Source organism: Mobula hypostoma, chromosome 1 (genome assembly GCF_963921235.1).
Source record: "Mobula hypostoma chromosome 1, sMobHyp1.1, whole genome shotgun sequence".
Lineage (NCBI taxonomy): Eukaryota > Metazoa > Chordata > Chondrichthyes > Myliobatiformes > Myliobatidae > Mobula > Mobula hypostoma.
In genome coordinates this window covers 138,405,388-138,428,758 of record NC_086097.1, presented here as the reverse complement: position 1 = coordinate 138,428,758, position 23,371 = coordinate 138,405,388, and the positions used below count along the sequence as shown (strand labels likewise).

The 23,371-nt window shown below is 43.9% G+C and overlaps 1 protein-coding gene and 1 long non-coding RNA gene across 3 annotated transcripts in view; one reads left to right on the top strand and one right to left on the bottom strand.

Moving 5' to 3' along the window:
• LOC134341155 (uncharacterized) overlaps positions 1-16,690 on the bottom strand; it is a 43,016-nt gene extending 26,326 nt beyond the window's left edge. The window contains exon 1 of the long non-coding RNA XR_010016720.1: positions 16,376-16,690. This is a non-coding gene — a long non-coding RNA (uncharacterized LOC134341155). The remainder of the gene's footprint in view (positions 1-16,375) is intronic.
• A 196-nt stretch (positions 16,691-16,886) lies between these two features.
• emc2 (ER membrane protein complex subunit 2) overlaps positions 16,887-23,371 on the top strand; it is a 156,779-nt gene continuing 150,294 nt past the window's right edge. For both annotated transcript variants that reach the window (XR_010019028.1, XM_063056754.1), the window contains exon 1: positions 16,887-16,967. Coding sequence is in view for 1 of the 2 variants with exons in the window: in XM_063056754.1 (XP_062912824.1) it covers positions 16,928-16,967 (40 nt within the window). In the remaining variant the exon portion in view is untranslated. The remainder of the gene's footprint in view (positions 16,968-23,371) is intronic.

The following is a 23,371-nucleotide window of genomic DNA, read 5'->3' as shown; positions in this document are numbered from 1 at the left end:
CCTCTGTACCTGCTTCCAAGCACCTTAAAAATATGCCCTCTCATGCTAGCCATTTCAGTTCTGAGGAAAAAGCCTCTGACTATCCACACAATCAATGCCTCTCTTCATCTTATATACCTCTATCAGGTCACCTCTCATCCTCCGTCACTCCAAGGAGAAAAGGCTGGGTTCACTCAACCTATTCCCATTAGGCATGCTCCCCAATCCAGGCAACATCCTTGTAACTCTCCTCTACACCCTTTCTATGGTTTCCACGTCCTTCCTGTAGTGAGGCGACCAGAATTGAGCACAGTACTCCAAGTGGGGTCTGACCAGGGTCCTATATAGCTGCAACATTACCTCTCGGCTCTTAATCTCAATACCACGATTGATGAAGGCCAATGCACAGTATGCCTTCTTAACCACAGAGTCAACCTGCATAGCAGCTTTGAGTGTCCTATGGACTTGGACCCCAAGATCACTCATATCCTCCGCACTGCCAAACATCTTACCATTAATACTATATTCTGCCATCATATTTGACCTACCAAAATGAACCACCTCACACTTACCTGGGTTGAACTCCATTTGCCAAGGGGTCTCAGAACAGATCCCTGAGGCACACCACTAGTCACCAGCCTCCATGCAGGATATGACCCATCTACAACCACTCTTTGCCTTCTGTGGGCAAGCCAGTTTTGGATCCACAAAGCAATGTCCCCTTGGATCCCATGCCTCCTTACTTTCTCAATAAGCCTTGCATGGGGTACCTTATCAAATGCCTTGCTAAAATCCATATACACTACATCTACAGCTCTACCTTCATCAATGTGTTTAGTCACATCCTCAAAAAATTCAATCAGACTCGTAAGGCACGACCTGCCTTTGACAAAGCCATGCTGACTATTCCTAATCATATTATGCCTCTCCAAATGTTCATAAATCCTGCCTCTCAGGATCTTCTTCATCAACTAACCAACCACTTCAATGGCATCCTACCACCAAACACATTTTTACCTGGCACATATCCCTGCAAGCGACAGAAATACTACACTTGCCCACCTACCTCCTCCCCTACTTCCATTCAGGACCCTAATCAGTCCTTCTGGTGAGGCAACACTTCACCTGCAAATCTGTTGGGGTCGTCTATTGTATCTGGTGATCTCAATGCGGCCTCCTCTACATTGGTGAGACTTGATGTAAATTGGGGGACCACTTTGTCAAGTGCCTCCACTCTGTCCACCAAAAGCAGAATTTCCCGGTGGCCAACCTTTTCCCCCGTTCACTGGTGGGAGGTGACCAAGGAGAACATTAAGAGGTTCTTACTCCACAAAAGAGTTCAGAAAGCAAGGTGTCTAACAAGCCCGATAAGAGTTCTTTGAGGAGGTGACCAGGTATATAGATGAGGGTAGTGCAGTGGATGTGATTTATATGGATTTTAGTAAGGCATTTGACAAGGTTCCACATGGCAGGCTTATTCAGAAAGTCAGAAGGCATGGGATCCAGGGAAGTTTGGCCAGGTGGATTCAGAATTGGCTTGCCTGCAGAAGGCAGAGGGTCGTGATGGAGGGAGTACATTCAGATTGGAGGATTGTGACTAGTGGTGTCCCACAAGGATCTGTTCTGGGACCTCTTCTTTTCGTGATTTTTATTCATGACCTGGATGTGGGGGTAGAAGGCTGGGTTGGCAAATTTGCAGACGACACAAAGGTTGGTGGTGGTGTAGATAGTGTAGAGGATTGTCGAAGATTGCAGAGAGACATTGATAGGATGCAGAAGTGGGCTGAGAAGTGGCAGATGGAGTTCAAACCGAAGAAGTGTGAGGTGGCACACTTTGGAAGGACAAACTCCAAGGCAGAGTACAAAGTAAATGGCAGGATACTTGGTAGTGCGGAGGAGCAGAGGGATCTCGGGATACATGTCCACAGATCCCTGAAAGTTGCCTCACAGGTGGATAGGGTAGTTAAGAAAGCTTATGGGGTGTTAGCTTTCATAAGTCGAGGGATAGAGTTTAACAGTCGCGATGTAATGATGCAGCTCTATAAAACTCTGGTTAGGCCACACTTGGAGTACTGTGTCCAGTTCTAGTTACCTCACTATAGGAAGGACGTGGAAGCATGGAAAGGGTACAGAGGAGATTTACCAGGATGCTGCCTGGTTTAGAGAGTATGCATTATGATCAGAGATTAAGGGAGCTAGGGCTTTACTCTTTGGAGAGAAGGAGGATGAGAGGAGACATGATAGAGGTGTACAAGATAATAAGAGGAATAGATAGAGTGGATAGCCAGCGCCTCTTCCCCAGGGCACCACTGCTCAATACAAGAGGACATGCCTTTAAGGTAAGGGGTGGAAAGTTCAAGGGAGATATTAGCGGAAGGTTTTTCACTCAGAGAGTGGTTGGTGCGTGGAACGCACTGCCTGTGAGGCAGATACACTAGTGAAATTTAAGAGACTACTAGACAGGTATATGGAGGAATTTAAGGTGTGGGGTTATATGGGAGGCAGGGTTTGAGGGTCAGCACAACATTATGGGCTGAAGGGCCTGTACTGTGCTGTACTATTCTATGTTCTATGTTCTAAAGCAAGGTAGGGTCAGAGGAAACTGTGTAAAATACAGACAGTTGCAGCAAATTCTCCTTCAGCAGTCAAAGGGGGTGGATGTGAGGGAGAAGTTACGAGAAGTGAAAAGCCAACAAGCCCAGCACTTCACTGCCAAATCCTCCAAGATCATCTTCCGATCAGGGTCCACACTGTAGAACAGAATGAGACGTGTTCACATTTCTTCTTCCAAGATTCACAGGAGGAGCTCTATGATCCACAACATTAAGGAAGTAAGCAGCTCAGTCGCACCCTCACAGATGGACATACGAACAAAAAGAAGGGCCAACTGTAAGATTTGAATGACTACCATCCATTGGTCCTGACCTCACACATCATGAAGACCCTAGAGGGGTTGTTCCTGGCTCACCTCCGACCCCTGGTCAAATTAGCCCTCAATCCCCTGCAGTTTGTTTACCAGGAGCACATTGGAGTTGATGATGCTGTCATCTACCTGCTGAACAGAGGCTATTCCAATTAGATAAGCAGGGTAGCACTATAAGGATCATATTTTTTGATTTCTCAAGTGCCTTTGATACCATACAGTCCTCATTGCTGGGGGAAAAGCTCCATTTAATGCAGTTTGCCGCTTCCATTGTATCCTGGATAATGGACTATTTGACTGGCAGCCCAGTTTGTGCAGCTTCAGAGCTGTGTGTCAGACATAGCTATAAGTAGCACTGGGGCCCCACAGGGGACTGTATTGGCTCCCTTCTTGTTTACCTGGTATACCTCGGGCTTGTCATCTGCAGAAATTCTCTGATGACTCAGCAATAGTTGGGTGTATAAAGGGAGGACAGGAGGATACATACAGGGCCCTGGTTTAGGACTTTGTCAAATGGTGCAAGCTGAATCATCTGCAGCTCAGCCTCATTAAGACAAATAGGATGGTGATGGACTTTAGGCAGACTAAGCCTGCACTGCTCCCTGTAACTATTGTTGGTGAGAACGTGGATGTGGTGAGAACCTGCAAGTACCTGGGGGTGCACCTGGATGACAGACTTGAGTGGAGCACCAACACAGATGATGTGTACAAGAAGGGCCAGAGTTGCCCCTACTTCCTGAGGAGACTGAGGTCCTTTGGAGTGTGCAGGCATCTCCTTCACATGTTCTACCACTCTGTTGTCACCAGTATGATCTTCTATGTGGTGGTGTGCTGGGAAAATGGCATCAGCACAGGTGATGCCAACAGGCTCAATAAACTGATTAGAAAAGTTGGCTCTGTTATAGGAATCAAAATGGACACGGTGGATGCTGTGGTAGAACAAAGAACCCTGCTGAAAATTCTGGCAATTCTGGACAATGCTTCTCACCCTCTGCATGCCATCTTGACTCAGCAGAGGAGCACTTTTAGTAATAATGGACTAAGACAACTGTGCTGCTCCAAAGAGTATAAAGCGAGGTCATTCTCACTCTCAGCCATTAGGCTCCATGTTGTTCGTCCATCGTTGACGTCGATGAGGACCTCGACACCATAATGATGGTGTCAAGACTATCGCGTGATTTGGATTTAAGTGAGGAAGAGTTGCGCAACGTCAGCCTCACTCTTTCTTCCCAATTCCCATCTGGGTCCAGTGGCAAGACAGAGTCTAGACAGCTGGAGATGAGACTAGGCGCAGTGGATGACCAGGACGTCTTCTGTGTCTTGTCCTGCTCTACACGTTCCATGACGCTTGCAGAGACCGCCTTCTTGACCGTTGGACCTTCCATTGGTCTCGTCCACTCAATCCGCCGGAGTCTGTCTTCGCATGCTGGGATAGACAACTCCCTATCTCATCGAGGGTTTGAGACCCGTCGGCTATCCTCACCTGGTTTAGCCGGCTTGTCGAAGCCGTTGCCTGGGGTGTGGCCGCTGTCACATGCAAACAGCTACGAGGAGCCACAGGTGAGAGCTGAGTGCCAGGTGGGGACCAAAGATGGACTAACCACCCTGAAAAGGACGCGACATGTTCCCCCACCAGAGGTGCCACCCTTCCCTGACACCCCATATACCCCTATAATGGCTCTATAATGAGATAACATAGCCAGAGAAGTGATGACCCCCCCCCATTAGACTGTTAGAGGTAACTTATTTTTATATTCTTTCTTACTTCTCTTCTAATATTTGTATATCTGTGCACTGTATTACTGTGACACTGTAATTTACTTTCGGCTCAATAAAGTATCTATCTATCTACATTAGGATCTTTAGATCCTTCTTTGCCAGTCTGTATCAGAATCAGAATCAGAATCAGGTTTAATATCACTGGCATATGTCATGAAATTTGTTGTTATGCAGGGTTACATTGCAACACATAATAATAAAACAAACTTTAAATTTCAGTAAAATGTATATACATATTAAAAAAGTTAAATTGAATAAGTAGTGCAACAAGACTAGAGAGGTAGTGTTCATGGGTTCAATGTCCATTCAGAAATCTGATGGCAGAGGGGAAGAAGCTATTCCTGAATCGTTAAGTGTATGCCTTCAGGCTCCTGTAACTTCTCCCTGATGGTAGCAATGAAAAGAAGGCAAGTCTTAGGTGATGGGGGTCCTTAATGATGGATGCTGTGTTTTTGAGGCATCGCTCCTTGAAGATGTCCTGGATGCTGGGGATGCTAGTGCCCATGATAGAGCTGACTGAGTTTACAACTTTCTGCAGCTTATTTTGATCCTGTTCAGTGCCCCCACCCATACTGGATGGTGATGCAGCCTGTTAGAATGCTCTCCATGGTACATGAGTAGAAATTTGCGAGTGTCTTTAGTGACAAACCAAATCTCCTCAAATTCCTAATGAGTTACAGCTGCTGTCGTGCCTTCTTTGTAACTGCATCAATATGTTGGGCCCAGGATAGATCCTCAGAGATATTGACACCCAGGAACTTGAGACTGATCACCCTTTCCACTTCTGATCTCTATGAGGACTGGTATGTGTTTCCTCGCCTTACCCTTTCTGAAGTCCACTATCAATTCTTTGGTCTTACAGAAGTTGAGTGCAAGGCTGTTGTTGCGACGCCACTCTACCAGCTGTTATATCTCACTTCTGTATGCCCTCTCCTTACCATCTGAGATTCAGCCTACAATGGTTGTATAGAGGCCCAGGTTTTGGAGCTTTTTGATCAAAACTGTGAGAATGATTGTGTTAAACATTGAGATGTGTGTTCGTCCGTCGTCAACGTTGATGAGGACCTCAACACCATTATGACGGTGTCGAGACTGGCACGTGATATGCATTTAAGTGAGGGAAAGTTACGCAGCGTCAGTCTCACTCTCTCTTCCCAGTTCCCATCTGGATCCAGTGGCAAGACAGAGTCGAGACGACTGGAGATGGGACCAGGTGCAGTGGATGACCACGACGTCTTCTGTGTCTTGTCCTGCTCTACACATTCCACGACGCTTGCAGAGACCGCCTTCTTCACTATTGGACCTTCCATTGGTCTCGTCTGCTCAATCCGCCAGAGTCTGTCTTCACATGAGGGTTTGAGACCCGTCAACTACGCTCACCTGGTTTAGCCGGCTTGTCGAAGCCATTGCCCGGGGTGTGGCCGCGTCGCATGCAAACAGCTACAAACATTGAGATGTAGTCAATAAATAGCAGCCTGACAGAAGTATTAGTATTTTCCAGGTGATCCAAGGCTGGATGAAGAGCCAATGAGATTGCATCCACTGTACACCTATTGTGGTGATAGGCAAATTGCAACGGTCCAGGTCCTTGCTGAGACCTGGTTATTCTAATAACCCATAACCAACTTCATCACTGTAGATGTAGTCATTAAGGCAACTCACACTGCTCTTCTTGGGCACTGGTATAATTGTTTCCCTTTTGTAGTACAGGTGAGAACTTCCAACTGTAGCAATGAGAGATTGATAATGTCTTTGAACACACTAGCCAGTTGGCTGGTACAGGTTTTCAGAGCCCCACCAGGTACACCATTGAGGCCTGTCACCTTGCGAGGGTTCACTCTCTTGAAACAGGTCAGCCTCCATGACAGAGATCACAGGATACCGTTGGTATCCACATAGCTATAATTTTATTCTCCTTTTCAAAGTGAGCATAAGAGACGTTGAACTCATCTGGGAGTGAAGCTTCACAGTCATTCATGATGTTAGGTTTCACTTTGTAGGATGTAATGTTCTGCAAACCCTGCCAGAGTTGACATGCATCCAATTCCGCCTCTAACCTCAATCGGAATTGTTCTTTTGCTCTTGAGTTAGTCCTCTGTAAGTCGTACGTGGCCTTCTGGATCACCAGAAGTTGAATGCCATAGATCCAGCCCTCAGCAGACGATGACTCCTCTGGTTCATTCATGGCTCTTAATTCAGGTACGTACAGTATGTTCTCATAGGCATGCATTCAACCACAGAGGTTTTAATGAAGTCAGTGATAACTGTGGCATATTCATTCAGACTCGAAGATGGATCCTTGCCTACTGTCCAGTCCACTGACTGAAAGCAGTCCTATAAGCGCTCCTGTGCCTCCCTTGCCCATACCTTCTTGGTCCTCTCTACTAGTGCTGTGGTCTGCAGGATGACCGTCGTGGGGAAGACACTGTAGCTCACCTCTATGCAGAATATGGGTTTGCGAAGAGGTCTGGAGACAGACAAAAGGGCCTGTGTTGCATTTCATCCTGAGCAGTTGCATAACAGAGGGCGATTCCTAGGGATGCACTAGGAAAAAAATGTCAAGTGCTGCTGGCAGATCATCATCTTGGTGAAAGCTACTCTCTGGTCTACCGGCACATCAAGATATCCATTGAAGAATGCTGCCGACTGCCGCATTCTGGTCTGCTGGAGTATGTGATGAGGGACACATTGAAGCTTGGTGCGGCCACCATTTGGGCTCAGTGGGAAGGAGCACAGTGTAGGGGTTATTCTCCTACTGTACAGTGAGCCTCTCAATTATTGTAGTGGTTAGTATACCACCTCAGAGTGCCACATCAGTGCCAGCAGTACTATTAATGTGTATGAATGTAAAACAGAACAGTACGGAAAGCATTGACCATGTGAGGAAGGAATGAAAAGGCATTGAATGGTTTATTCTTGTAAATAATTTTTAGTATGAATAAATTTTATTTTGGTTAAAAAATGTAGTTCTTAGTCTCATTCCCATTCCAACATGTTGGTACATGGCCTCCACTTTTACCACAATGAGGCCATGCTTAGGGTGAAGGAACAACACCTCATATTTTGTCTAGGTAGCCTGATGACATGAACATCTATTTCTCCATCTGGTAAAAAAAATCCCTCCTCCTATTCTCTTCTTTTATTTCTGAAGCCGGTCTCTTACCTCTTCTTCTCACTTCCCCCTGGTGCCCCTTCTTCTTCTCTTTCTCCTATGGTCCACTCTCCTTTCCTATCAGATTCCTTCCTCTCCAGCCCTTTACTTCTCTAACCTACCAGGCTTCACCTATCACTTTCCAGCTTGCCCTCCTTCCCTTGGCCCTCGCTTTTTATTATGGTGTCTCTCCCCTTCCTATCTGGTCCTGAAGAAGGGCCGCAGCCTGAAACATCAACTGTTTATTCATTTTCTTTTTTTTAAATTTTATTTTTACTTGGATAAGGAATTCACAAGTGTCATGTACTTTTTCCACACTTACAACCTTTTCCATTTTTTATATATATAAAACTATAATTAATTATACATTCTTAAGTACACATTGAGATGATATAAAAGGAAATTAGACACTTAAATAGATAATTATGTACAGTGGTAATTCTAATCTATTAGGCTAAGTAATGGTATTAGTTGTTAAGAAACATAGTAACAATAGATTCCATAAATCTCTTCTGGACCATTTCTTCTGGTCCAAAATGTTGTATGTAAGCCTATGTAGCATGTTTATTCATTTTCATAGATGGTGCCTGACTTGCTGAGTTGCTCCAGCATTTTGTGTGTTTTTCTCTGGAGTTGTTGATCTGTCTGGACAGCATGGAGATAAAAACTTTTTACCGTATCTCGGTACATGTCAGAAAAATACACCAATATCAATTCCAATTCACCTGGAGTCCAGCATAGCCCTCGACTGTCAGTCCTGGATTCCATCTCCTGATGTCATATCCACACATTCTGGACAAGTGAAGGGGGAAGTGAGAAGAAGAGGTAAGAGACCAGCTTCGGAAATAGAAGAAGAGAATAGGAGGAGGGATTTTTTTTTACCCAATGGAGAAATGGATGTTCATGTCATCAGGCTACCTGGATAAAATATGAGGTGTTGTTCCTTCACCCTAAGCATGGCCTCATTGTGGTAAAAATGGAGGACATTTATATTAGAGCAGGACTGAAGGTGCTATGGCAAATCTCATCGGGGTATGAGGCCCAGCAATTACCCTCAAATGGTTTAACCCACCTGTCAAAGTAGTGTATCGGGGTGTGGTCACTGTCATATTCAAACCACTACTTGGAGCCACAGGATAGAGCTGAGTGTCCAGAGGGTCCAAAGATGAGGAAGCTGTCCCAGCTGGACACAACAGGTCCCTTCCCCAGAGGCGCTAACTCTCCCTGCACATTCCATACATCCTTTAAATCCTGCTGTTCATGACAATTCCTTTTTCTAAACTTTGTCATGGAGTACTACATGAAGAGGCACTGAGATAACATCAAGATCGCATACACCTGCCAATATGGTAAGCACATTTGTGCCCTGTAGCTTTAGTGAGAGAGTTGTCTCATGTGAATTCCCTCATTGATGATGGGCTTTATTTTATGATGGACTGCACAAGCTGGAACTGTGCCTAACAGAGGAGTTTCAAATCATCAAGGGGTTTGAAATGTAGCAAAGATTAAGTAGTTTCTATTGGGCACTGTTTGGGACCTTAAATGGTGGTGAGGGAGGAGGGGAATGGGCAGATTCCCCAAACAGTCCTTCCAGGTGAGGCAACATTTCACCTGCAAGTCACTCAGGGTCTTCTACTCTTTCTGGTGTTCCTGGTGAGGCCTCTGTATTAGTGAGATGAAATATAGATTGAGGAACCACCTTGTTTGCTTTGTCCAGGATGGGGAGGATTTAGCGTTGGCCAACCATTTAGTTCCACTCCCCATTCCCATTTCAACAAGTCGCTCCATGGCCTCTGACCCCCCTCTTATACCTTCATTTCTCACCTGTCTATCACCCTCTACTGGTGCTCCACTTCCTTCCTTTTCCCCCATGATCCAATCTCCTCTCCTATCAGATTCCTTCCTCTTCAGCTCTTCATCTTTTCCACCCATCACATCTATGCTTGTCACTTAACCTCTCCTCCCCCACCCATCTACTTTCCCCCTCACCTGGGTTCGGCTATCACATTCCAGCTTGCTCTTCTTCCCCCCCCCCATCTTCTTATTCTAGCATCTTCCCCCTTCCTTTCCAGTCCCGAAGAAGCGCTTTGGCTGAAATGTTGACTGTCTATTCATTTTCATAGGGAAGTGATGTACTGTAATATTTAAAATGTTGCAAATGATATGGATCTGGAGGAATTTGTGAGTTGTGCATATAATGCTAAGATGCTTCAAGTTGATTTATACAAGTTGTTTCCAGTCAAGATGGTGCCAGCGAACAACAATTCCATGGGTGACATCTTCCAGATAGCAAAACTTTTCAATTATTTCACTTTTTCTATGCCTCTGCTTGTTCTTTTTGTCTTGTTTGTGCTGGAGCCTGTGACATACAGCTCGCATCTTGATTGAAGGACCCAGCGCTGTGCTGTGTCTGGACAGCTGCCCCGTGGAGATCAGAGACGGGAGTCCGGAAAGATCCAAGAACACAAGCTGACTTTGGAAAAGACCAAAGATGAGGTGTGGGGTCATGAATGACTCCATCTTGAAGAGGTGAGGAAGATTGAAGCATTGAGGTGAATGTGGAGGGGGTCAGGGGTGGCTTTGTGTGAGATAGTCAGCAGTCAGATTAGCGCGTCTGAGTCCGGTTTGGCTCCAGGTGGGCGGCATTCGGCCCCATATCGGAGGTGTGAGGACCTGGACTGGCAATCACTCTTTACGAAAGGCCTGAGTTTGTGCGGCTGCTCTCCTCCTATGCAACGAAAAGGCGTTCCTCATATTCTGAAATTTATGTGATTATTGGACTGTACATTATATTGGTTTCCTTCAGCTTTTCAGTGTTTTCTTTCTTGTGGTTGATTGGCGGGTGGGTGACCTGTTATTTTTTTGTGTGTAAGAGGGGAGTAGGTTGGGGATTTGGTGCTACTGTTACTGCTCTTTTCTGCGAGTGAGGGGGGTTAGGGATTGTTATGCGTCGAGGATTGTTGATGCTTTTGTGGCTGTTTTTTGCTGCGGGCGATGGGGAATTAGGGGTCTGCGAGTTTTGTTTCTTTTTTTCACGCCGGTGGGGGGAGTTGATGTCTTTTCTTTCATCAACGCCCATGGCCATTCTGTATTTAATGGCTATCTCGTGTAGACAAATATCAGAGTTGTATTATACTTTGACAATAAAATGAACCTTTGAGTAGGCAGATGCAATACAATTTAGCCAAATATAAAGTTTTATTTAGAATAATAAAAAGTGACGTAGTATTTAAGTGGTACTACATTTAAAGCTGTTAATGTAGAAGGGACCTACATGTTCTTCTACAACAGTTGCTGGGAGCAGACATGAAGTGAGGAGTTACATTAGCAGATGGTATGTTTATCTTCACTGCAGTTTCTGAGTATAGGAGCAGGGATGACGTGCCACAGTGATACAGGGTCTTCATAATTGTACAACTGGAGTACTATCTGCTATTTTAGTGTTCTTATTTACCCATCTTTCCCACCTCACCTTGCCTCCCTCCCTGATCTACTTGTCAAAAAGGGAGTGCCACAGAAGTCAATTGGGATGACGGACCACGGTACCTATTATCTAGCCCTTTGAGCAACCCCCGACAAAGCCGATTAATCCTAACCCAATCACGGGACAACTTACAATGTCTTTGGACAGTGGGAGGAAACCGAAGGACCCAGAGAAAGCCTACACATTCCATGAGGAGTACGTACAAAAACTCCTTACAGAATGGCGTCAGAATTGAACTTTGAACTCTTGAATGACCTGATCTATAATAGCATCATGGTGGCCTATGAATGAGAGGAGTTTGAACAGATTGGGCCTGGATCTACTGGAGTTTAGGAAAATGAGAAGAGGTCTCATGGAATGGTACACAATTCTGACAGGGTTCAATAGTCTGGATGCAAGGGGAATTTTTCTCCAGGCTGGTGTATTTAGAACAAAGAGGCACAGTCTCAGAATATGGCACCAAGAGATTTCGGGCTGGGATGAGTTAAGTTTCTTCACTCAAGGTTGGTGAACAGGCAGAACTCTCCATCTGAGGCAGCCGTGGAGTTGAAAATGTTGAATACATTTAAAAGGACACACAGGGCATCAAGGGTATGGGGAGAGGGCAGGAATGTGGTTGTTCTAGTCTCCAGAGGCACAGTTCATTTTGTACACAGTTAATTGTATATGAATATCACATTCTGTACATAAGCTGTTTTTTTAAAAAAATCATTTCCTGCATATATTAATTTAGATTTCAATTTGAAGCACATGGTGGAAAGACATTCAAGCACTCTTTTATTTGCCCTTGAAACAGCAATGTCTTTTCACAAGTAAAATCTCACTGAAAACTCTGAAGGAACTTTCCATCTTTGGTGATTTTTTAGAAGGTGTTTAATTTGCTGCATAGCTTTGATAACGGATCATATAGAATGGGAAGCAGGACAAGTAGCCTTTTCCTTTTCCTATTTTCCATTTCTCTCTCTGTTCTTTTCCTTTGTTGGCCTGTTCTATGGTTACTGACAATAGTGTAATAGTGAAAAATAGTGTAACACTTCTCCTGAGCATTGAACTAGCTAACTTGCTTTCCAGAGATGAATCAAGGCTGTCCGGTGACTGAGAGTGTGCATTAACATTTTGGGTAGCCTGTCCTACCTAGGCCCTGCATATAGATGCAATCATAAGCAAAGTGTGCCAAAGTCTTTACTTTCCAAATAAATTAAGCAGATCTGGCTTGTCACTGAACACTCTAACAAGCTTCTACTAATATACTGTTGAAAATCTTGATGAATTATATCATGGTCTGGTAAGACAATTCAAATGCACAGGAATATGAGAAGCTATAGCAAGCAGTGGACTCTGCCCATCATGGGCACATCCTTCCCCACCATCCGTTGTATCTAAAGGAGGTATCATCCATCATCGAACATCCCCACCATCTGGACTATACCATCTTCTTGCAGCTATGATTTGTTAATTGATATAAAATCCAGAAATTCCACAGCTATTTCTGTGGTTCAAGACCAGCTACATTTCTCCAACTATTTGGTTCTTGAATCAACCTGCAGAGTCCTAATCACTAGTTTATAACAAATTTGATTGCTGTGATTATTTTGCACTAAAATGGACTTTTAAATATTATGATTGTGTTCTTTCTTAAATAAATTGTTTAATTTATGTTTTTCATATGTATACTGCTTATATGATGCTCTGTGTCTGCTTCAAGTAAGTTTTTCATTACTTCTGTACTTATATGCACATGTGCATATGACAATAAACTCAAACTTTGGCTTTGAATTAATTTTACATTCTACCTGCCCTACTGACAGCAATGTGAATTGACCATGTTATCTGCCCAGCAATGTTGTTAGAGGTATAAACGTGGTTTCAACAGCAAGAGAGCCCCTGCTCTGCAGAACAGACCCATGTGATTTTTAACTCTGAGGGCAGAGAGGGCCTTGGTTTAATGAAGCACCTGAAAGACAGTGCTGAGTATCTCCTGCACTGCATGCCTGCAGTGGGGTTTGAACCCATGAACACCCAACTCAAAAGGAACCATCTAACCCTTGAGAGAGATTGGGATCTCAAGCGTTCATCTTCATTATACAAGAGATCCGTTGAAGAGTCTTATAACAACAGGATAGATGCTGTCCTTCATCCTGATGGTGCATGTTTTCAAGGTTTTGTGTCTTCTACCTGGTGGAATATGGGGGAAGAGAGAATGTCCAGGGTGCATGATGTTATGTTTTGTAACTCCAAAGCATAAAGATTAGAAAAGGATCTAGTGCTTTCCTGGCATGTATGACAAATAAACTCTTCTTGGGCTTCTAGCCGGGTACAGGTATTGATTTTAACTGATGTTTCAATGACAAACTCTGGCATCTTTATCAGGGATGATGCCTGGGCATGTCTAGTCCATGGCATTTATAGCCCCATTGTCCCTCCCTCCTGATTGGTTAGTCTTCATCCAATCAGGTTTCCGATGTCTTATCTTGTTTACAATCGAATTCCAGGTCTTACTTAAGAGTGAGACCTTTGTCTATGTTGAAATTCTTTTCCTCTAGTTTTATTTTAAAGGCTTCTTTCACCAGTCGGTCCCAAAAGTCATTGGTGCAACACAGTAGTTTTGTGCTGTCGAAATCAATCCCATGGCCATTGTAATGCAATATTCTGCTACTGCCGATTTCTCTGGGTAACCCAAATGAATACACCTCCTGTGCTCCTTGATGTGGGTTTCCACCATGCATCCCATCTGGCTGTTCCTACAGAATGGTTACAAGTGAAGGAAATCAATTGGACCCTTAAAAGGGCTGACAGAAAAACCAGGAACCCATCACTTACATCAGTCTTCCCTATATTTCCACTGTTTCTGGAAGGATTACCGTTGATTAATACCATCCACAAACCTGTAAGGAAGCTCAAATCGCAGTTAATGCAGTCAAAGGTGACCTGGGACTCAGGACGGCTGGCGTTTCAGAATTCCCCGTGAATGTGGAGCAGTGTATATCGGCCAATGGGATGCACGGTGGAAACCCACACCAAGGAGCACAGGATGTGTAATCGTTTGGTTTACCCAGAAAAATCAGCAGTAGCAGAACATTGCATTTGCAATGGCCATAGGATTGACTTTGACAGCACAAAACTACTGCACCATGCCAATGGCTTTTGGGACCACCTGGTGAAGGAGGCTATTGAAATAAAACTAGATAAAATGAATTTTAACAAAGATGAAGATCTTGCTCTAAGTAAGAACTAGAATTCGATTATAAACAAGGTGGGACAGTGGAAGCCTGATTGGATGAGGACTAACTAATCAGGAGGGACAGACGATGGGGGTATAAATACCATGGGCTAGACATGCCTAGGCATCATCCCTGATGAACATGGAAAAGTTTTCCATCGAAATGTCGGTTAAAATCGATTTCTGTAGCTGGCTGGAAGAAGAGAATGTTTGACATAAAAAATAATTGAAATGAAAACAAAGGAGTCCAAAATGCGAGTCTAACTTCATGTTTACATTAAGCAAGGTGTGCATGTATCTCATGATAGCATATTCAATTCATTTATTTTTACATATAACCCGTAATGAATTATTTAAAACACAAAGAACACTTAATTAAACAAAATATTTAGCATATTGCTCAAATATTACTGAAATATTAAATAGACAACAGATGGGTCTTTGATTATGTCGGCTATTTTCTCATGGCATTGGAATGTGTAGATATGGAGAGGAGGCTCTTTTTTTGATAGACTGTGTTCACATCTCTCTGCTGCAAATTCTACAGATTGACACCGCCTGTACTGCAGGAGCATTGCAGATTGGTTTTTGGATATAATACATCAACATACCAATCAGTAGCAAGATTAGGCCTCTCAGTTTTGTTGACTAATAAGATCGGATTGTAATCACAATTCCATATTCCAACCTCTCCCTGATAAAAGCTCAGCCCTTACTTATCAAGAATCCATCCACATTAAGGATATTTAAAGCCGCTTCTTCCACTGCTCTTAGAGACATTGAACTGAGGTCCTATTTGTTCTCTCAGTTGGAAGTGAAAAGAACAAGTGTAACACTGCCCCATCATAAGTCAGCTCTTTGCTGTTCATCAGGCTTGTTGTTTGCAGTCTGTTTCCTACGTTCCAACAGAGGCTGGACTTTGACTGTTGTGAGAGAAACTTTACAAAGGCAAATCCTTTTGTTTTGAAAGATCCACTCCGCTCTGAATTGTGTAACAAGCCCTAGCCCTCCTACAGATAGCTGTTTTAGGAATGAAATTTTATCGTGTCAGGATTCTTAGAGCACATAGTGTGGCATCTAAAGCCTTTATCAGGCAACTTAAGCCCATGTTAAATCTCTGGGAGTTCTGTATGGAAAAGGCAAAGGGGTTTGGCCCCACATCATTGCATCAACCTTGCTGCAGGCAATAATAAGCACCATGTTTCCACAAGGTAATTCAATCAAATGCTTTTAGTGGCATCATCAACCTTTAACAGCAAAGTTTGATTGGTTTATGATCTTCCTCTGACTTGAGAAACTGAATCAAGGCTTAAAATGAGATATTCTTTATAACATGTAATCAATTTCTCAAAAGTTTCCATAACAGGACATGTTTTGAGTACTGAAGAAATGGAAGGGCATGAAGGGGATTTACAATGATAGTGGCAGCCTTTGGAATTAAAACCTCTCACTGGCTCCTCCGTTGGATTATAATGTTGATATTTCTGCTTACATACTGCCATTTCTATTTCTACTCCAATAAATGTCTAATTGTTTAATGTTGTTTTTGTGCAGTTTTACTCACGCGGAAAGCTGATGGCCACAGTGAAGTGAGGAGTGAGGGTGAAAAGATAGATGGTGCAGTAGTATTTTTTTTAGGATGGCTACATATAGGAGCACTGCAGAAGGTGGGCAGGTGTGGAGAGAGGACAGGGTGACGTGAAGGCTGGGACGAATGCATTGCGCTTCAAGTGCTGTCTGAAAGGTATGTAAAAACACAAAAAAAACAAAGGCTGGGGAACTCGAGCAGCATCTGTGGAGGCAAAGGGGGAAAAACAGAATAGGGTTATTATCACTTACTTATATGTAGTGATGTTTTCGGTCGAGTACCTTCATCAGTTTGGTTTTAGCTCCAGATTTCAGAATCTGCAGTCTCTTATAGCTTCAGTCTTAGGGTTGCGCAGATAAGGAGAGTTGTCAGGTGAAGGGAGAGGTACAGGCGCTGAAAGAAGCCAGGTGTGAAGGGCAGTTGAGAGGAGGGATACAGGGACAGACGATAAACCCCTGCTTTACCTGGAGATTAGACAGGTGAAGTAAGGATACAGGTGCAGACGGTGGACAGGTGTACTGGAGAGCGAACAGGTGAGGTCCTGGATAAAGGTGAGGCGGCGGACACCAGTGTACGACAGGTGACGTACGGACGCCGTACGTGTGCAGACGCTGCGTTGCCTCAGTGATTAACATAGTGGTGGTAACTTGCCAATCAGATGCGAGGATCGCCAACTTGCGCAGAAGCCCCGTCCCTGAACCGCCCGCTCGCTGGGAAATCAGCTAGCTCCTATTTGACGACGGAGGTGAAGGGGCGGGATGACTGTGCGTGGGGGCGTCGGGTCACGTGATGTAGCGTACAACATGGCGTCGGTCGCGGACATGTTCGATGTGACCTGGGAGGGTGAGTTGTTCCCGGGTTGCTGAAGCGGATTTGGGGTTCCGATTGTTTACTTATAGGCTTGCTGCTGAGCCTTTGTTGGCGCGGCCGTGGGGAGTGAGGTGCTTAGAGCTGAGTGAAGGTGATTGTGTTGGCAAGGTGATGGGAGAGTGGGGACAGGATCACGGGGTGACTGAGCGTGTTTAGGAATGGGATGGGTCTGTTTCGTTGTGGGGTACAGGGTGAGTGGGGGAGAGTTGCTTGAGGTTGGGAAATGGGGTGAGTGGGGGGTGGGTTACGTGGGGTGAGTTTATGTTACCGTCGCAGTGGAGGGGGTCTCCAATGGAACTCTATGCAGGGGTGCTTCTACTGTACACTGGGGACTTAGGGTGGAAGGTGTTGCATTGGGCAGTACAGATTTTGAGCAGGTTTGCACCCCGTCTACCTGTCCATTTTGAGGACGGCAGGAGTCAGGATACCAAGCTACACGGAACGTGAGAGGTTGTAGCCCCTGTTTGAGTTTCTGAAGGGGCTGCTCTTGGGTTCTGGCTACATTTTAGTCCCGTGCTCCTCATATATGGGCACCTAGTTTGGAAGGGGGCAGTTCCTGAGGATGATCTCCTGGTGGGCATGCTCCTGGGCCTGGCTAAGTTGGCAAATCATGGGTCTAGGCGGCGGAAAGTGCAGGGTGCTGCTTGGGCTGACCACCTGCCCCTTTTCTGAGGATACGTTCACGCCAGCTGTCCTGGGAGAGGGAGCATGTGGTCGCAATGAGTACATGGGGGACTTTTGGGAGTGGTGGGCCCCCTGAGGATGGTAGTAACCATATTTTAATCTGAGTGCACTCACCGTCTTGTAAGTACTGAATGTATGTACCTTGTGTAATTGTGATGTGAATAAACTTTTATAGTTTTGTAAAAAAAAAAGTGGGGGGGGGCCTGCCTGTTGGTGGGCCACGCAGAGCGAGTGGGAAAGGCCTGCTTTTTGGAGGATCACGCGGGGTGAGTGGGGGAGCCTGCTTGGCAGTGGGTCACATGGGGAGAATGAAGATTGATTTTAGGGTTGGATACGTGCCAAGAGTGGGGTTTCTGGGATTCAGGCCACGTGGGGAGAATGGTGGGGTAAGGTTGGGAAAGAACATGTGGAGAAAGTGGTTTTTGGGGGGCTGTGTGGGTCTCATTGGGTTTGGTGAAAACGACTGCAAAGCCATGAAGTGAGTGAGGGCTGGAGCTGGAACTTGATGGGGTGAGGAGTGATGCTCGGGGTGAATTGGTGACAGTGGTCGCAAGATTGTGGACAGAATGGGGACCAGAGCTTGGGAGAGGGGACATGAGCTCAGAGCAGTAGAGCTTGTGGATTATTTGGAGAAAGGCTATGGCGTGGGTAAACAAGGTTGACACACAAAGATTTTGGTGTCAAAATATTTATGACCGTTGAGAAGGCAGTTCAGTATCAGTGGTGGTATAAGTGGGAGTTGACAGTAGTGGAAGAAAGATCCTCATATGTTTGAAGCCTGAGGTCATGCCTCACAGTATACAGTGGTATGCCAAAGTTTGGACACCCCTGGTCAAAATTTCTGTTACTGTGAATAGTTAAGTGAGTAGAAGATGAACTGTAAAGATGAAACATTCTTTTCAACATTTTAAGCAAGATTAGTACATTATTTTTGTTTTGTACAATTTTAAAGTGAAAGAAAGGAAAGGAGTACCATGCAAAAGTTTGGGCACCGGAAGAGATTTGAACTCTCAGATAACTTTTACCAAGGTCTCAGACCTTAATTAGCTTGTTAGGGCTATGACCTGTTCACAGTCATTGTTAGGAAAGGCCAGGTAATGCAAATTTCAAAGCTTTGTGAGTACCCTAACTCCTCAAACCTTGTCCCAACAATCAACAGCAATGGGCTCCTCTAAGCAGCTGCCTAGCACTCTGAAAATTGAAATAAATGATACACACAAAGCAGGAGAAGGCTACAAGAAGATAGCAAAGCGTTTTCAGGTAGTCATTTCCTCAGTCTGTAATGTAATTAAGAAATGGCAGTTAACAGGAATGGTGGAGGTCAAGTTGAGGTCAAGACCAAGAAAACTTTCCGAGAGAACTGCTCGTAGAATTGCTAGGAAGGCAAATCAAAACTCCCGTTTGACTGCAAAAAGACCTTCAGGAAGACTTAGCAGACTCTGGAATGGTGGTGCGCTGTTCTACTGTGCAGCGACACCTGCACAAATATGACCTTCATGGAAGAGTCATCAGAAGAAAACCTTTCCTGCATCCTCACCACAGAATTCAGCATCAGAAGTTTGCAAGGGAACATCTAAACAAGCCTGATGCATTTTGGAAACAAGTCATGTGGACTGACGAAGTTAAAATAGAACTTTTTGGATGCAGTGAGCAAAGGTATGTTTGGAGAAAAAGGGTGCAGAATTTTATGAAAAGAACACCTCTCCAACTGTTAAGCACGGGGGTGGATCGATCATGCTTTGGGCTTGTGTTGCAGCCAGTAGCACAGGGAGCATTTCACTGGTAGAGGGAAGAATGAATTCAATTAAATACCAGCAAATTCTGGAAGCAAACATCACACCGTCTGTAAAAAAAGGCTGAAGATGAAAAGAGGATGGCTTCTACAGCAGGATAATGATCCTAAACACACTTCAAAATCCACAATGAATTACCTCAAGAGGCGCAAGCTGTAGGTTTTGTCATAGCCCTCACAGTCCCCCGACTTAAACATCATTGAAAATCTGTGGATAGACCTCAAAAGAGCAGTGCATGCAAGAGGGCCCAAGAATCTCACAGAATTAGAAGCCTCTTGCAAGGAAGAACGGGCGAAAATCCCCCAAACAAGAATTGAAAGACTCTTAGCTGGCTACAGAAAGCATTTACAAGCTGTGATACTTGCCAAAGGGGGTGTTACTAAGTACTGACCATGCAGGGTGCCCAAACATTTGCTTCGGACCCTTTTCCTTTTTTGTTATTTTGAAACTGTAAAAGATGGAAAAAAAAGTTTTCTTGTTTATAATATTAAAGAAATGTGTCATCTTTAATTTTATGCCTTTTGGAAATCAAGTCATCTTTTACTCGCATAGCTATTCATAGTAACAGAAATTTTGACCGGGGTGCCCAAACTTTTGCATGCCACTAAGTTTATAAGGGGGTCACAGGTTGAAGCTTGTGTACTACTTGCTCAAATCTGTTTTGGCACTTGTGCACAGACTTCATAAAGATGGCCCATTCTGGCTCATTCACTTCCCTTCCCTTCCCTGTGCAGGCTTCAATGGATTAGTTTGGTGTTGCTGACAATTTGGCAACCTTATAGTTTGCTTAATTGAAACAAGTGTATGGTAAGTACTTTTGGGCAATGTCAGGTGTGTTTTCTTAGTAAGCTGGCTAACACAAATAGATTGTCAATGGTTATTTGTAAGATCTTGCTGTGTTACAATTGGCTGCACAGTATCTTTCATTGTGCACCAATGATTAGAGTACACAAGTTCCTTGGCCATAATGCCCTTGGGCCATACTGAATTTTGTTCCAACTCCAGAGAGAAAATGCATGCACACCTGTTTTATTAAAGTGCATCAAAATATTTAGTTACATTGTTACTTTATCACTGGAAGTTATTGAAGAGTTGCTGATGCTCTTAAATGTGTTCATTTTAACTTTGCAATGCTTGTAAAGGTTGATTGTAACCATGGACTGTCACACTTCTGATGGACAATTCATGGAGCAAGTTAATAACTTGAAAGCATTATCATACAGATTTAAAATCCATCTGTATGGCGGCTTTTATGGTACCCTACAGTAGCTAATGCTACTACATCAGGGCTTCAGTGACCTGGGTTTAGCCCTAACTTTCGTCTTGTCTGTTTGTGGTTTGCATGTCTTCACAATGTGCTGTTTTTCTCCCACATCCCAGAAACTTGTTGGTAGATTAATGGTAAAAAAGAAAATCCAAGGAGAATTGATGGGCATCTGTGAAGAGGATGTGTTGGAGGTGTGCATTGGAAATGAGCCCTCCTGCCAAACCTCCCTCCCCTACCATCTTCCAAATGGGATTGCTTTTTGTTTAAAGTAAATGTATTGTCTATGTACCTATATGTCATCATATACTACCTTGAGATTCATTTTCTTGCAGGTGTTCACAATAAAACAATGAAATACAATAGAATCAATGAAAAACGACACACATAGACTAACAAACAACTAAGGTGCAAAAGAAGACAAACTGAATATTTTTGAAAAAGTAATTCTGAGAACATGAGTTGTAGAATCCTTGAAAGTGAATCCATCGGTTCTGCAGAGTTGAGGTGTCCCAAGTTATCCATGTTGCTTCAGGTGATTGATGGTGAACCTGCTGGTGTGGGACCAAAGGCTCCTGTATCTCCTTCCCAATGGCAGCAATGAGAAGAGAGCATGGACTGGATGATGGCAGTCCTTGATGATGAATGCTGCTTTTTTTGTGGCAGCACCCTTGGTGGATGTGATGGGCTGGGCAGTGTCCACCATATGCATGGAAGCCAACACAGAATCAATGGGCTGAATGGACTCCATTACAAATATATTGGTTTGGTGTTGGTTTATTATCGTCAGATACACCAAGATAACAGTGAAAAGCTTGTCGTGCTTGCTGCTCATATAGATCAAATCATTATATAGTCATTGAAGTAGAACAAGAGCCATAATTCAGAATAAATTAAAAGTTACAGAGAAAGTGCAGTCGAATCACAAACATAAGAGAATCTGCAGATGCTGGAAATCCAAAGCAACACACACAAAATGCTGGAGGAACTCTGGAGGCCAGGCAGCATCTATGGAAAAGAGTAAACAGTTGGTGTTTCGGGCTGAGACCCTTGACCCTTCATCAAGACAGAAAATGCAGTGTGGGTAAACAAAGTGCAAGATCTAACAAGGTAGTTTCATTTAGGACTCTGATAATGATGGGACAGAAGCTGTCCATGAGCCTGGTGGGAGTGTTTTCAGAAATTTGTATCTGCCCAATGAGAAGAGAGAATATCCAGGGTGGGTGAGGCTTTTTATTCTGCTAGCTGCTTTACTAAGTCAACAAAAAGTATAGATACAGGAGGCTGCTTTCTGAGATGTACTGAGCTCTGTCACAACACTGCAGTTTCATGCGGTAATGTGCAGAACATGTAGGTAGTGTTTCTATGGTGCATTGATGAAAATTGTATAAGATATTTATGTAGTTTATACATGCACTGAAAGTCTGTTTTATAAAATTTACCTATTTACTTGAACTAAAAGCATTGGATACTTGTGTTAGTGCAGGACAGGAATGAGGTGAGTAAAAATACCCCAAGGAATAAAGGCTCATAGTGGCTGAACCTCTCACTCTATCCAATTCAGACCCTTTAGTTCAGGCAACATCATCATAAATCTGCAACCTCTCCAGCTTCACGATGTCTTTCCTATAATGGTGACCAAAACTGTACACAATGCTCCAATTGTGTTTTTACTAATAACTTGTATAGTTCAAACTTATTAAGTATGTATGTCACTAAATACTAAGGCATTTTCTTGTAGGCATTCACAGTAGAAGAAAATACAATAGAATCAATGAAAAACAACATAAAGAAAATGTGCAAATATAAAAAGAAACAAGCAGCAATAAATAAATAGAGAACATGAGTTGTAGAGTCCTTGAAAGATTCCAGAGTTTGTGTTCATTTATCAGTTCAGTGTTGTGGTGAGTGAAACCATCCAGCTGATGGTTGAGGAGTAATAACTGTTTCTGAACCTGGTGGTACGGGAGCTAAGGCCACCTTCCTGATGGTAACAGTAAGAAGTGAGCGTGGCCTGGATTATGTGGGGGGCGGGGGTGGTCCTTGGTGGATGCTGCTTTTCTTCTGATTAATTGGGCCACCTTTTGTCAGCTTTTCAGTTCTTGGCCACTGGTGTTTCCATACCAGACCACAATGGAACCAGTCAGGATGGTCTCCACTGTGCATCTACAGAACTTTGTCGGAGTTTTAGATGACACGTCAAATCTGTGTAAACTTCTAAGAAAGTAGAGGACCTGCTGTACTTTCTTGGGAAATTGCATTTCCAGGACAGATCATCTGATATGGTAACGTACAGGAATTTAAAGTTCCTGACACCCTCCACTTTTGATCCCCTAATGAGCACTGACTCATGGACCCCCCCCCATTTCACCTTCCTGTAGTCAAAAATCAGCTCTTTCGTTTTGCTTATATTCAGTGAGAGGTTGTTGTTGTGAAACCATTCAACAATATTTTCAATCTCCCTCCTGTATGCTGATTCATCACCACCTTTGATTCAGCCACCAAAAGTGGTGATGCCAGGAAACTTAAATATGGTATTGGAACTGTTCTTGGCCTCACAGTCAAAAGTATAAAGCAATAGAGCAGGGGGTAAGCACACAGACTTGTGGTGCATCTCTTCTAATGGTGGTTGTGGA